The following is a 15,035-nucleotide window of genomic DNA, read 5'->3' as shown; positions in this document are numbered from 1 at the left end:
GCTATAAGATATAGTCGTCCGATTTCGATAAAATGAAATTCAAAATTCAAAACTAATTGAAAAATGTTATTTCCAAGCTTAGGAGGTTATATGCTAAAAACAACACAGATATAGTTTTACAAATTTTTTTTTTCCGATTATTCCTATGGGAGCTATAAGATATAGTTGTCCGATCCGGCTGGTTCCGACTTATATACTACCTGCAAAGGATATAAGACTTTTGGGAAAGTTTCAGCCCGATAGCTTTAAAAGTGAGAGACTAGCTTGCGTAAAAACGGACGGACAGACTGACAGACGGACATTTCCAAGCTTAAGAGGTTCTATGTTAAAAAAAAACACCGAAGCTATAATTTGTTTCATATTATTTTCCCACCAATTTTACGATCGTTCCTATGGCAGCTATATGATATAGTCGTCCGATTTTGATAAAATTAAATTCGAAATTCAGAACTAATTAAAAAATGTTATTTCCAAGGAAAGGAGGTAATAAGTTAAAAAACACCAAAGATATAATTTTTTAACATTTTTTTTTCCGAATATTCCTATGGGAGCTATAAGATATATGTCCGATCCGGCTGGTTCCGACTTATATACTACCTGCAAAAGATATAAGACTTTTGGGAAAGTTTCAGCCCGATAGCTTTAAAACTGAGAGACTAGTTTGCGTAGAAACGTGCGGACAGACGGACAGACGGACATGGCTAGATCGACTCGTCTAGTGATGCTGATAAAGAATGTATATACTTTATGGGGTCGGAAACGTCTCCTTCACTGCGTTGCAAACTTCTGACTGAAATCAATATACCCTCTGCAAGGGTATAAAAATGTCATTTCCAAGCGTAGGAGGTTATATGTATGTTAAAAAACACCGAAGCTATAATTTGTTTCATATTATTTTCCTACCAATTTTCCGATCGTTCCTATGGCAGCTATATGATATAGTCGTCCGATTTTGATAAAATTTAATTCGAAATTCAAAACTAATTTAAAAATGTAATTTCCAAGCTTAGAAGGTTATATGTTAAACAAGAAAGGAAGTTAGCTTCGGCAAGCCGAAGCTTATATACCCTTGCAGCTTAAATTATTAAATTTAAAAACACAAAAAATGATATTCCCAATAGTACAAGATAATATGTCAAAAAACACCGAAGCAATAATTGGTTTTATATTATTTTCCTACCAATTTTCCGATCGTTCCTATGGCAGCTATATGATATAGTCGTCCGATTTTGATAAAATTAAATTCGAAATTCAGAACTAATTAAAATATGATATTCCCAATAGTATAAGATAATATGTCAAAAAACACCGAAGCTATAATTTGTTTCAGATTATTTTCCAACCAATTTTCCGATCGTTCTTATGGCAGCTATGTGTTACAGTCGTCCGATTTTGATAAAATTAATTTCGAAATTCAGAACTAACTAAAAAATGTTATTTCCAAGCGTTGGAGGTTATATGTTGAAAAACACCGAAGCTATAATTTGTTTCATATTATTTTTCCACAAATTTTCCGATCGTTCCTATGGCAGCTATATGATATAGTCGTCCGATTTCGATTAAATTTAATTCAAAATTCAAAACTAATTAAAAAATGTTATTTCCAAGCTTAGTAGGTTATAGGCTAAAAAACACCAAAGATATAATTTTTTTTAATTTTTTTGTCCGATTATTCCTATGGGAGCTATAAGATATAGTTGTCCGATCCGGCTGGTTCCGACTTATATACTACCTGCAAAAGATATAAGACTTTTGGGAAAGTTTCAGCCCGATAGCTTTAAAACTGAGAGACTAGTTTGCGTAGAAACGGACGGACAGACGGACAGACGGACAGACGGACATGGCTAGATCGACTCGTCTAGTCATGCTGATCAAGAATATATATACTTTATGGGGTCGGAAACGTCTCCTTCACTGCGTTGCAAACTTCTGACTGAAATCAATATACCCTCTGCAAGGGTATAAAAACACCAAATATATAATTTTATTAAATTTTTTTCCGATTATTCCTATGGGAGCTATACGATATAGTTTTCCGACCCGGCTGGTTCCGACTTATATACTACCTGCAAAAGATATAAGACTTTTGGAAAAGTTTCAGCCCGATAGCTTTAAAACTGAGAGACTAGTTTGCGTAGAAACGGACGGACAGACTGACAGTTGGACATGGCTAGATCGACTCGTCTAGTCATGCTGATCAAGAATATATATACTTTATGGGGTCGGAAACGTCTCCTTCACTGCGTTGCAAACTTCTGACTGAAATCAATTTACCCTCTGCAAGGGTATAAAAATTACAATTTTACTTAAAAAATAGAAAATAAAAAACGCAAATATTTTTTTTTAAATTCGGTTTGGTGTTCTTGGAAAAAAAAATTAGGAACATTCTTGAAAAAAGGCGGGACCACGCCCATCTTTTTTATTTTACTCCCTTTAAATTTTATATACTTAATTCAAAAAACAAAACTTTTAAATGTTGCTTTGTTTTTAAGTTATTAATAAATGCCACAAAAAGTGGGTAAATTCCTCATAGTGCAACGATCTTGGGGAATGCAGATCTAAAACATTTATTTACGCCATGAGAGTTTCTCTTAACTGCAAAAATGAGCTCAAATTTAAAAAAAACCATAAGTGACAGCAGGTATAATGAAAAAACCAATCTAACAGTTATAGCAACAACACTTATGATCCCCGTGTTTAAGGAATGAAACCATGATAATGCACGGCAACGTACCTTACTTGTGGCAGACATTGCATTACAACAGCATTGAACGCAACTGACCCGTTTTTCCGGACGTTGCAGATAAAACAAGAAAGGAATTTAACTTCGGCAGGCCGAAGTTTGTATACCCTTTCAGTTATAAGAAAAAATCAATGTTAGTAACACCATGTTACATTTTTAAGGATTTTTGCTAGCTTCAGTGATATTTGTGTAAAATTAAATTCGTAATGCTGAAAAGTTATAATATTCTATATCCCAGAGTAAAAGAAAACACGATCAAAATCAACAAAGCAATAATTTTTTAAAAATAATTATTTCATTATTTCTCTGACCGTTTCTTTGACAGCTATATGTTAGAGTCGTCCGATTTTTATTAAATTTAATCCAAAATTCGTAAAAATACAAAAAAGGATATTTTCAATAGTATAAGATGAAATGTAAAAAAACGCCGAAGCTGTAATTTGTTTCATATTATTTTCCCACCAATTTTCCGATCGTTCCTATGGCAGCTATATGATATAGTCGTCCGATTTAAAAAAAAAAATTCGAAATTAAGAACTAATTAAAAAATGTTATTTCCAAGCATAGGAGGTTATAAGCTAAAAAACACCATAGATATACTTTTTTAAAATTTTTTTTTCCAATTATTCCTATAGGAGCTATAAGATATAGTTGTATAGTCCGAATTATATACTACCTGCAAAAGAAAGAAGAATTTTGAGAAAGTTTCAGCCCGATAGCTTTAAAACTGAGAGACTAGTTTGCGTAGAAACGGACGGACAGACGGACATGGCTAGATCGACTCGTCTTGTGATGTTGATCAAGAATATTTATACTTTATGGGGTCGGAAACGTCTCCCTCACTGCGTGGCAAACTTCTGACTAAAATCATAATACCCTCTGCAAGGGTATACAAATTATGCAATTACGCTGGCCTGGTGAAAATTTGAGATATCTCTTAGCCGCATTCCTCGTCGCGTCTTTCTTGTCCTCTCTCATCGCACCCTACCCTCTTTTTATAGCTTAACATATGTATGTACAATGTATATACATACATTGTAAGCATACATAAATATGTATAAATGCCCTGCGTAGTTTTTATACCCGAAAAAATGCTTGTACATTTGTATGTATGCTCAACCGCATACCAGTTTGATTACTGCTTGTGGTGGCGACAGATTCGCTCCCGCTGCCAGACTTTTTAAAATCTTCGCCCCGAGGCATAACCAATGCCGAATGGGGCGCTCAAAAATGGTGCAAGTCATCGGCCTGCAAAGCTTTTTATCATATTTATACCCGTTACTCGTAGAGTAAAAGGGTATACTAGATTCGTCGGAAAGTATGTAACAGGCAGAAGGAAGCGTTTCCGACCCCATAAAGTATATATATTCTTGATCAGGATCACTAGCCGAGTCGATCTAGCCATGTCCGTCTGTCCGTCTGTCCGTCTGTCCGTCTGTCCGTCTGTCCGGATGAACGCTGAGATCTTGGAAACTATGAGAGCTAGGCTATTGAGATTTGGCGAGCAGATTCCTGAGCTTCTTACGCAGCGCAAGTTTGTTTCAGTAGAGTGCCACGCCCACTCTAACGCCCACAAACCGCCCAAAACTGTGGCTTCTACAGTTTTGATGCTAGAGTAAAAATTTAAACTGAAATGAATTGTTCTCATCAATACCTATCGATTGACCCAAAAAAAAGTTTACCACGCCCACTTTAACGCCCACAAACCGCCTACAAACTTCAAAAAATCGTAAATATGAACGCGGATATCTCGGAAACTATCAAAGATAGAGTATTGGGATTTCAGATTTAGATTCCGTAGCCTTGTACGCAGCGCAAGTTTGTTATGCGAATATGCCACGCCCACTCTAACGCCCACAAACCGCCCAAGCCTGTGGCGCCCACAATTTTTATGCTAGATTAAAAATTTTAACTGAAATGTATTGGTCTCGTCAATGCCTATCGATTGATCCAAAAAAATCCACGCCTACCCTAACGCCCACAATGCTTAAATCTGTCTTCCGCCGGTAGGTGGCGCATTTAAATCTCGCTTTGCTGCTTGCATATCTCCATTTCCCTTTGGTCCCTTTAGCTGAGTAACGGGTATCTGATAGTCGAGGTACTCGACTATAGCGTTGTTCCTTGTTTTACTTTATATTTCATAGAATCCTAGGTTAAAAGGAGGAGCAGCCTTTAATACTAATTATGTGCTAATAAGGTGTAGGCTGCTGAGCTAGGTTTCTTAGTCATGGTTTTCACGTGATAAATGTGTACATACATAAGTACCATCGGAATTGTGAAATTATGTGCGCTCTAGTCTGATTCCGGCAAAGCCAGTTTCATCTGCTGGAGTCGCTTTGTTTGGCAGGTTCGTCTCATCGATGGTACAAAATTCAAACAGCTCGGCTAGATTGGTAGTGAAATAATGCTGTACAAGCCAATTGAATAGTAAAACCCTCTGGATTGCTAAACTGATTTAGTGGCAAAATGTTTTTGACCGTCGGCAGTCACAAGTAAGCACTTACTTCTTGCTTCTTAACGTAGTTTATGGCACTTATTTCACCGTTGCGACAGTTTTCCGGGGCCACACAGTCCGAGTCACGGGGACAGGATGCAAACGGCACGGGAGTATTTATTGTAGTGATGGGTTGCGGCGCCTGGTAGGTGCAGCAGATATTGGTTTCCGGCTGACAGTTCTGAGAATAGAAAGATGTTGGTCAAATAATGAATGCGGTGTGGTCAATTTGATCTTATTGTATAAAATAAAACAAGAAGGAACGCCATAGTCGAGTGTCTCGACTCTGAGATACCCGTTACTCGGCTAAAGAGAGCGCAAGAGAGATGGAGATATACAACCAGCTATGCGAGATTGTAAAATTCCACCTATACGCGATTTCCATATATGGTAATGAAGGTGGTAGACAGATTTAAGCTTATGTTATATGTTATATCATGTCCCTGAATTAGAATTTACAATTCAAGTAATTTTATCACTGTGGACGGAACCACACCAGGAGAGTGTGCTAAGGCTACTACTATATATAGCCGCAGGACTTAAAATCTGCAGTGACGGTGCGACCATAACGAGTGATACACTAATCGAAAGGTATCGCAAATACTAAAAGGATTGCATACCAAGAAAATCAAATGGCTTGGGATAAAGTGATGGTCTGATCATAGCTAGTGATGCACCAATCGAAAGGTATCGCCAAAACTAAAAGGATTGCATTTTGAGAAATTCAATTATTTTGGCAGAAAGAGTGGTTAAAGTGTAAAAGTGCAATTTTAGAAAATTGGAGCTGTTGGGGCCGGTAAGTAACTTTAATTTTACCACTTTTTAAAAAAGCATAAGCATCTTCATTTTTCAAATTATGCATGCTTCATCAAAATCGTACAGCCTTTTGCTTACACAGTCATATTGTACTGCGGGGTGCCGAATGAGATAACTTTTGTATGTTTAAGGTGCGATCGTCACCAGTTTTATAACTCTTTAAAAGGTGTTTTTTTTTATTTCTTAGTGTGCGAAAAAAATGTTTTTAGATAACTGGAAAACCGATTTCTTATCCAAACCTTCGACGTTTCCGCTCTTATAAAATTTTGAAAAATTACAAGGGTGGTCAAAAGTATTTTCACAAAAAAAAAGTTAAATATATTCATAATTTGAACTTACATCTTGTTAACTTTGGCATCAATGGAAAGGCCATTTGAATGATACAATACATTTCTTAACACATTCAGTACTTATTGAAAAGGACGAATTTGTGTGAAAATGTCCTTTTTGAACTTTTTTCCTCGACTTGAAAACTTAAATTTTTTGATGCAAAAAGTTTCTTCAAACAAAAATAATAGTAACTGCAAAAAGAATTTTTCAAAAATCATTTTGCTTATATTTTTTATGATTTTTTGAAAATGTTTAGAAACATGCATTTTAGCCATATTTTTCTCTTTTTCATTCTTTTTGCAGTTACTATTATTTTTGTTTGAAGAAACTTTTTGCATCAAAAAATTTAAGTTTTCAAGTCAGTGCATTCACATGCGCCAAAAAGAGAAGTAAGATCGTTTACGCAGTGTTGCAAAGCTCCTGAAGGCAGTAAGTGGAACAAAAATCCGTGCATGTAAAATTGTCGGTTAAAAACTATACAGCTACTACCACTTGTATGGTATGAACTTTTGCCGTGTGCCTTATGCGAATATTTGCGAATTTTCCAAGTGTCCTCCAATTTTAAAGCGGTTATTTTAAGGTTAAAATAAGTTTTACCAATTTTTAATTTAAAAGCTGATTAACGGCCGTCTGATAGTCGAGGCATTCGGATATAGCCAATCAAACATATATGCCAATCTACAGATTTGCATTAAAGGTTTCTTCATATCTTATGTAAAAAAAGTTCTTGGAGCTTAAGTTCAGATATTATTTATAACACATTCGATTTGGTTAGGTAGGTTAATTATGGGGCTTAATTTACCACCACGAAGTTAACAACACGAGCTAGCAACAAAGTCATTTTAGCTAAAAGTTCACCAATGTTAACCACTTCATAAGTGATATGCAGAAAGATGACCCCTCAACTTCTAGTTGCAATGGCCTATATGCATTGAATTTGCGTTGAACTTTTCCGCTGCAGTCTTGTTTTTGTTTTCTCACTTCGATTGGTCAGCTGGCATTTAGCAACTGAACTTTTGCATATTAGAAAGTGTGACCAAAGATCAGAAACCACATGTGTAACTCAAAAAATTTCCCGGTGGGTATTACTTGCAGAGAAGGAATGTCGTGTCATGATGAAGATTTGAAATAACCAGTTCAGATAGCAGAGTTGCCAGAACTGAATATTACAAATTAAACTGTCTAATTCCACTTGTTTATGTCCGCTTTAACGTCTTCTCAAGCAAGAAGCTTGACCCTGACTATTGAAGATCTTTGGCCTAAACGCGAGTTGAACATGCTAAATGGCTATTAAATAGCATGCTTGGATCACCTCTTGCGGTTTGGGAAAGTACTCAAATCTGGTTTATGTATCTCTGAAATGGTTTCAGTTTTGTTGTGGCACTGTTCGTGGCACTTAATTTCAACTGCTTAGCTTAGATGAGTGTAAATGAATCACCTTAACATACCCACGGTCCCGGAACAGCTAAATTTGGCGTAGTTCGAGTCTGAATACATACATATGTATGTGCATGTGAATTTACCGCACAGGTTTATTAACACTTAAGCAGGCAACGGGACTGGGGAATATTTCCAACTCTTCTAGCTCAATCCCTTGTTGTAGTTGGTTATCTTTCAATCGTATAACTAATTATTCCCATATACAATTGATTAGACAGGCACAATATTTCCCTGAACATTTTTTGATTTTGTTTTTTTCGCACGACAATCAAACAGATTGGCTTTAGTATTCGACAGACAGTTATTCCGATTGAAAAAAATTTACATACGAAGACTAACAAAAAATCAATGGTTTGGGATAAAAAGCGGTGAAAGTGTAAAAAAATGAGAAAAAATGAGATGACACCTAATTTTTTTAAATCCGATATTCCGATCAAGGGTTATACGACAAATCAAGATTATGGAGGACTTTTCAAAATGAAAATTGTATTTTGTTTGGCAGTTTGTCCAAAACGTTACTTTAGGGTCCTGAAATTTCCAGACGATGTTAAACAGCATAATATAAGAAACTTTAACATTTTTATACCCGTTACTCGTAGAGTAAAAGGGTATACTAGATTCGTCGAAAGTATGTAACAGGCAGAAGGAAGCGTTTCCGACCCCATAAAGTATATTTATTCTTGATCAGGTTCACTAGCCTAGTCGATCTAGCCATGTCCGTCTGTCCGTCTGTCAGTCCGTCCGGATGAACGCAGAGATCTCGGAAAGTATAAGAGCTAGGCTATTGGGATTTGGCATGCAGATTCCTGAGCTTCTTAAGCAGCGCAAGTTTGTTTCAGCAGAGTGCCACGCCCACTCTAACGCCCACAAGCCGCCCAAAACTGTGGCTCCTACAGTTTTGATGCTAGAATAAAAATTTTAACTGAAATGTATTGCTCTCGTCAATACCTATCGATTGATCTAAACAAGAATTTTGCCACGCCCACTTTATCGCCCACAAGCCGCCCACAAACTTCAAAAAATCGTAAGTATGAACGCGGATATCTCGGAAACTATCACTGATAGAGAATTGAATTCTCAGATTTAGATTCCGTAGCCTTGTACGCAGCGCAAGTTTGTTACGCGAATATGCCACGCCCACTCTAACGCCCACAAACCGCCCAAGCCTGTGGCGCCCACAGTTTTCATGATAGATACAAAATCTTAACTGAAATGTATTGGTCTCGTCAATACCTATCGATTGATCCAAAAACAATTGCCACGCTCACTCTAACGCCCATAACGCTTAAATCTGTCTACCGCCGTTAGGTGGCGCATTTTAATCTTGCCTTGCTGCTTGCATATCTCCATTTCCCTTTGGTCCCTTTAGCTGAGTAACGGGTATCTGATAGTCGATGTAATCGACTATAGCGTTCTTCCTTGTTTTATTTCGACTTCTTATTTATTTTTTTAATTATTCAAGAACGCTTTCGGTTAAAAGGTTATACTGTTTAGCCCTCGAGATTCCTCAACCTTGGACAACATAGAATTTTGTGTGTGCGCATCCAAACGCTACTTTGGGGTCATGGAACCAATTAGAAACTTGAACTCTATGGCTTTGGGGAATGTAGATTAATTATTTGATTGATGTTTAAAACAAAAACTTCTGAAAAATTTCAAAAACACCTCTAAACGAGGTAAAAATCTAGTGACGATCATAAAAGTCCTGATATCAACTATTGTGACGAAAATGTATTATACGATCTACTACATAAATACTCTTTCGACACGCTTTATCAAAATCGTACAGCTAAACACAGGCATATTTAATTGCAGAGTGCCAAATGTATAAAATGCAGAAAGTCTTTTTATTAAGTGGATCGTGTAATACATTTTTGTCACAAAAGGTGATATGAAAACTTTTGTTTGTTGAAACTGCGATAGTCACAAGATTGTTACCTCGTTAAGAGGTGCTTTTGTTTGATAATCATTACACTTAAATCTGCCTAATGGAAGAATTAAAATTGTATTGTTGGAAAGTATTTTTGAAATATATTGGTAGGAGGCAATTGCATACGAACTTCTCTATTTATTCAATTTTGTGCGCTTACGAAATTTCTATTCGCTATTGTCTGGCCAATAAACAAAGTACTTATGTGCTGTGCCAAGCTGCAAACCAATTATAAAATCAATAACTTTAGGGAAATGCAGATCAGGCAAGCTAATCACGCAACGACAACGCCCGCAATCTTTTGTGTCATATCGCTACAGACAAGCTCTAAAATTTTTGATTAAATTAAACGGACAGGGAGACATAAGTAGCGTTAAACGCTACTTTTTTACTGTTCCCTTAAACTTGATCTATTTTGCATATAATGCCATTGACAAATGAATAATTGAGTAACACATCGTCTGCTCGAGAGTTAAAAGTATTCCTGTTCTCTGTCAAGGAGCACCCACTTACTTGTATCCTTGGAAACTTCTGGGTAAAGAATCCGTTCAGGCACTGACCATAGGGAACACATTGCTGGCCGGGATCGCACTTTAAGTACTCCTTGGGTGGCAGATAGGGAGGTCCCTGGAATGGGGACGCTTGCCTACTGATGATGGCGTGGTTAAGAAACACGTTCGATGAGGGGTTTACTGAGTGTTGTGTTTCCTTTTGAACCTTGACGCCGTTTTGGTACTGGCCGTTTAGGAACATGTTGCCATGATAGTCGGCACTGACTAAAGGTAGCATAATCAGTGTAAAACAAAAGACGAGCTGCTTCCGAAACCGTGAAATAGTCATGGCGATTCGACTCTCTAGAAATGGGCCTAATAAATTAAATGAATTGTTAATAATAAATTAATTATAGTATAATGGTGATTGCACAAAGAAGAGCAGGTGCGACGCAGAAGAATTGGTCACTTAGGAAAAAGAGGTACTATTTTTATACCCGTTTCTGGTAGAGTAAAAGGGTATACTAGATTCGTCGGAAAGTATGTAACAAGCAAAGGAAGCGTTTTCGACCCCATAAAGTATATGTATTCGTGATCAGGATCAGTTGCCGCCGAGTCGATCTAGCCATTTCCGTCGGTCCGTCTGTCCGTACGTACGCTGAGATCTCGGAAACTATAAGAGCTACAATACTGGGATTAAGCTTGCAGCAGTGTTGTTTCAGCAGTGTGCCACGCCCACTCTAACGCCCACAATCCGCCCAAAAATGTGGCTCTTACAGTTTTGATGCTAAAATAAAAATTTAAACTGAAATGTATTGTTCTCATCATCATCATCAAAAAAGTTTGCACGCCCATTTTAACGCCCACAAACCGCCCAAAAACTTCAAAAAATCATAAATATGAACGCGGATATCTCGAAAACTAGCAAAGATAGAGAATTGGTATCTCAGATTTAGATTACGTAGCCTTGTACGCAGCGCAAGCTTTTTACGCGAATATGCCACGCCCACTCTAACGCCCACAAGTCGCCACAACCTGTGGCGCCCACAATTTTTATGCTAGAGACAAATTCTTAGCTGAAATGTATTGATCCAAGAAAAAAGAAAAACCGACTAAGTCTGTGGCGCCCACAATTTTTTATGCTAGATAACAAATTTTAACTGAAATGTTTTTGTCTTGATAATACCTATCGATTGATCTAAAAAAAACATTGCCACGCCCACTCTAACGCACATAACGCTTAGATCTGTCTACCACCCACATAACCATATATTGAGATCACGGGTAGATGTAACGCATGAACTAAATATTTTAAATAGACTACAATTTTAGTTTTAGATAATTGGTTGCCAAAAAATAAACAAAATTGGACTACTTTCTTACTTTTAAGGTAATAATAAACTAAGTTATTATGCCAATGATTACTTTAAAATTAACCCATATGTCCTAATAACACAGTGCATGATAATTCTAGAAACAGTGTTCCGTAAACTAGAGGTTAGAGAATAGTTTCCCACCGTGCTCAACTTAAAATGTTTGTTTTGTCAGAGAGGTAAACTATTTACTTATCTTACTAGTTCAAATAAAAAATGTTTTTGAAAATACTTAATTTTTAAGTCACATATGGTCTAGAATGTTACGTTTTTATAAAATTTTACCTAAACTTGAGGTAATGTAATGCCTTTCCTCCCTATTTTGTCTGATTCCTAAAATATTATATAATTTTGAAACTTTTTAGGTAATTTTGGATTTATTGCGGTATTAAATTGGAACAATGAATAAACGAAGTGCCAACTTATGGCTGAAGTGACTGCTATAAAAATCATCTTAAGCTTATCACTTCATCATGTTTGCTCAAAGAATTTGTTGCAAATTGAGTCTATGATATTTTAATCACAATTCGCCAACCGTAAAAGAATGGATCAATTCGCATATATTCATTCATATTCTATCAACAATTCGATCTTAGCGCAAATTGCGCTTCCGCGATCGTGACTCAAAGCTAAAAATATTTGAATATCTCCAATCCAAAGCGAAAACAAATGAAATTGCTGTTTTTTACAAAAACAAAATATACATAAAACATTTTCTGTATTCTTTTGTAAAACTAAATGACTATACATTTTGTTTTTAGACTAAAAAATTTCAGCGATTTTCTTTCGATTTTTGACTATCTACTACACGATTTATGGATTATACATATTTTGATGTTTGCCTCGCGTGTATCTTAAAAATTTTATCGAAATACTTTATTAAGGTATTAATTGTATTTTCGTGGAGATTAAAGGGTTAACTACATTCGTCGGAGAGTATGAACAGGCAGAAGAAAGCGTTTCCGACCCTATAAAGAATATATGTTCTCGATCAGGATCACTAGCCGAGTCGATCTAGCCATGTCCGTCTGTCTGTCCGTCCGTATGAACGCTGAGATCTCGGAAGCTATACAAGCTAGTTGGGATTTAACATGCAGATTCTTGAGGTTATGGGACAGCGAAAGTTTATTTCAGCAGGGTGCCACGCACACTCTAACGCCCACATATGCCCACACGCCCACTCTAAAATCTGTCTAGTGCCCAAATTTTTGAAGATTTTTAAAAATTTAAGTGCATTTTTATTTTGATTTTCAATATCTTCAAAAATGTTCGGAATCGGACCATCCACTAAAAAGTTGCCAGCAAATAAAGATATCGCTGCAAGGTGGTGCCGTTGGGGTGTGCATTTGTGAAGAGTCGCTTCGCTGCATATCTCCATCTCTTTTTTGGCTGAGTAACGAGTATTTATTAGTCGATGGCATCGACTATTGCGTTCTCTTGTCTTAGTGTGTATTTACCAGTTCTTCACCTTACCATACAACTTTTTAGAGTGAAAAGAATTTTGGCTCCAAGAGCTGCAGTATTTAACTCCGCTGGAATTTTAGCATCGAACTTTTACAGTAATATGCTTAGTAACTTTCTGCTTTTAAACTTTTGAAAAATATTAATTTTTGGAAAAGGGACATTAAAAAAAACGAATCGTTCGTCACTATAACTTCCTATATAAAAAACAAATACTACAACTAAAAAATTATATTGCGGTTAGAATAGTATCCCGAGTTTTCTAAATATCTAAGTGTTAGAGTATATATATTTCTATTACAATTTCAAAAAAACTTTCTTACCTAAGTTTTCTGAAAATTGTTTTCATTCCGCATTTTACAACAATTCAGCAAAACACAAAACAAAACAACAAACAGCAAGATTCAGAACGCATAACCAACAAATAAATTTTCAACCAGCTAAACAAAAAGCACAATGGCAGCCAAATCCAACTAGAGAAAACGCTATGGTCGACGGCCTCCACTATTATATACCCGTTACTCAGCTTAAGGGAGTGCGAGAGGGATGGAGACATGCTTCAAGCAAATCTGCTTTTTTCACTATCACACCCAGCCTTAAGCGCCACCTAGCCTACAGCGCCCCTAGTGGCTTGCTGGGTTATTAGTGGAAAGAAGCTGATTTTCTGCATGTGGTGTGCCATCTCGATTGAACTTGCGAAATATTGATCATGATTTTCTTATTACTTTTATGACTGGTTCGATTTCAATAATTTTTGGCATGTAGATGGGTGTTGATAATAACAAACTTACAATTTCATTTACGTTTTTACACAATATAAGACGGGTTTTACTGTTATGGTCGTGCGTTAGAGTTAGAGTGTTAGAGTGGGCGTGACATCCTGCTGATACAAACTTGCGCTGCGCAGGAAGCCCAAGAATCTGCATGCCAAGTCCCAACACTCAAGTTCTTTAATTTTCCGAGATATAAAGTTCAAAGGACATGGCTAGATCGACTCAGCTAGTGAACCTGAACCAGAATATATATACTTTATACTCCTTTCACCTGTTATATACTTTCCGACATATCTAGTATACCATTTCACTCTTCGAGTAACGGGTATAAAAATCAAATGACTGTACTGACTGCCGGTGGAAGGTAGGGACTCGGCAACCTCGAAGCAGCGACAACTGAAACCGAATCAATGGAACATCAATCAATCTACCGCAAATAAATTTGTTTTAACCTCAAAAGGCTACGGCTGCACATGGTAAGGCCCAAGACTAATTTGCCCTGGATACATAGCAGCACCTAAAAACGTAGCTGGCCGGAGGCCTGGCAGTACACGTCTACGGAAGTATCCTTTAACTTTTAACTTGACAAGGCTAAGTACGAATAATTTTTGCGATGTGGATCACTGACATTAAAATTCAACACTTTTGTTCCTTACACTAAAAAGATCACGATTTTTCTCGGACGCGAAATCAAACGCGCTAACGAACAACTTGAATATGATTGTGGATATTTAACCATCGTTTGTTTTATATGTGCCCAGCGAAGCCAACCGCATCGCACCGCAGAAGCTGCGCAGCCGACGTCAGCCGTCGAAGATGCGAGCAAGTGAATCACAGTGAGCTATGCCGCAGCGCTGCTTGTGGCGGCAGATGAGTAAACGCTTGCTTTGACGCCGGCGCGCCGCTCGTGCTCTCCGTAAACTCACTTTCGTTTGACGCGGATCTTGATCTTGGCTGCTCTGCCCAGACTCAGTGCACAGTCGCAGAAGAAGCGGCAGATGGTTCAGACCTAGGCTCTGGTATTTGTCGGATCTTAAGTCTCACAATTCTCTTCCTCCGCTCGCCTAGCGGCACGGCCTAATTAAGCTTAAACATTTTAGGGGCTTTACATTTGTAGCATTGCTATTTCGAGCTCATTTAGGTATTACTAATTAAGTGTGGTTAAGGGTCTGGTTTTGGTCTCT

At 37.2% G+C, this 15,035-nt stretch overlaps 1 protein-coding gene across 2 annotated transcripts in view; it reads right to left on the bottom strand.

Annotated features, from left to right (window-relative positions):
* The window catches only part of LOC119559603 (inactive serine protease scarface), a 49,342-nt gene extending 34,770 nt beyond the window's left edge, over window positions 1-14,572 (bottom strand). The window contains exons 1-3 of one of the 2 annotated variants that reach the window (XM_037872619.1): window positions 14,508-14,572; window positions 10,267-10,619; window positions 5,248-5,418 (exon numbers count right to left, since the gene is read on the bottom strand). In XM_037872619.1, the coding sequence (XP_037728547.1) occupies window positions 5,248-5,418; window positions 10,267-10,593 (498 nt within the window). In that variant the 5' untranslated portion in view covers window positions 10,594-10,619; window positions 14,508-14,572. Of the gene's footprint in view, window positions 1-5,247; window positions 5,419-10,266; window positions 10,620-14,203; window positions 14,220-14,507 lie in introns of those variants that run through there. The other variant, XM_037872618.1, reaches the window with a different exon arrangement.
* Window positions 14,573-15,035: the final 463 nt, after the last annotated feature.

The sequence above is a fragment of the Drosophila subpulchrella genome, unplaced genomic scaffold (genome assembly GCF_014743375.2).
Source record: "Drosophila subpulchrella strain 33 F10 #4 breed RU33 unplaced genomic scaffold, RU_Dsub_v1.1 Primary Assembly Seq25, whole genome shotgun sequence".
In the NCBI taxonomy this organism is placed as follows: Eukaryota; Metazoa; Arthropoda; class Insecta; order Diptera; family Drosophilidae; genus Drosophila; species Drosophila subpulchrella.
This window is presented reverse-complemented; position numbering and strand designations above follow the sequence as displayed.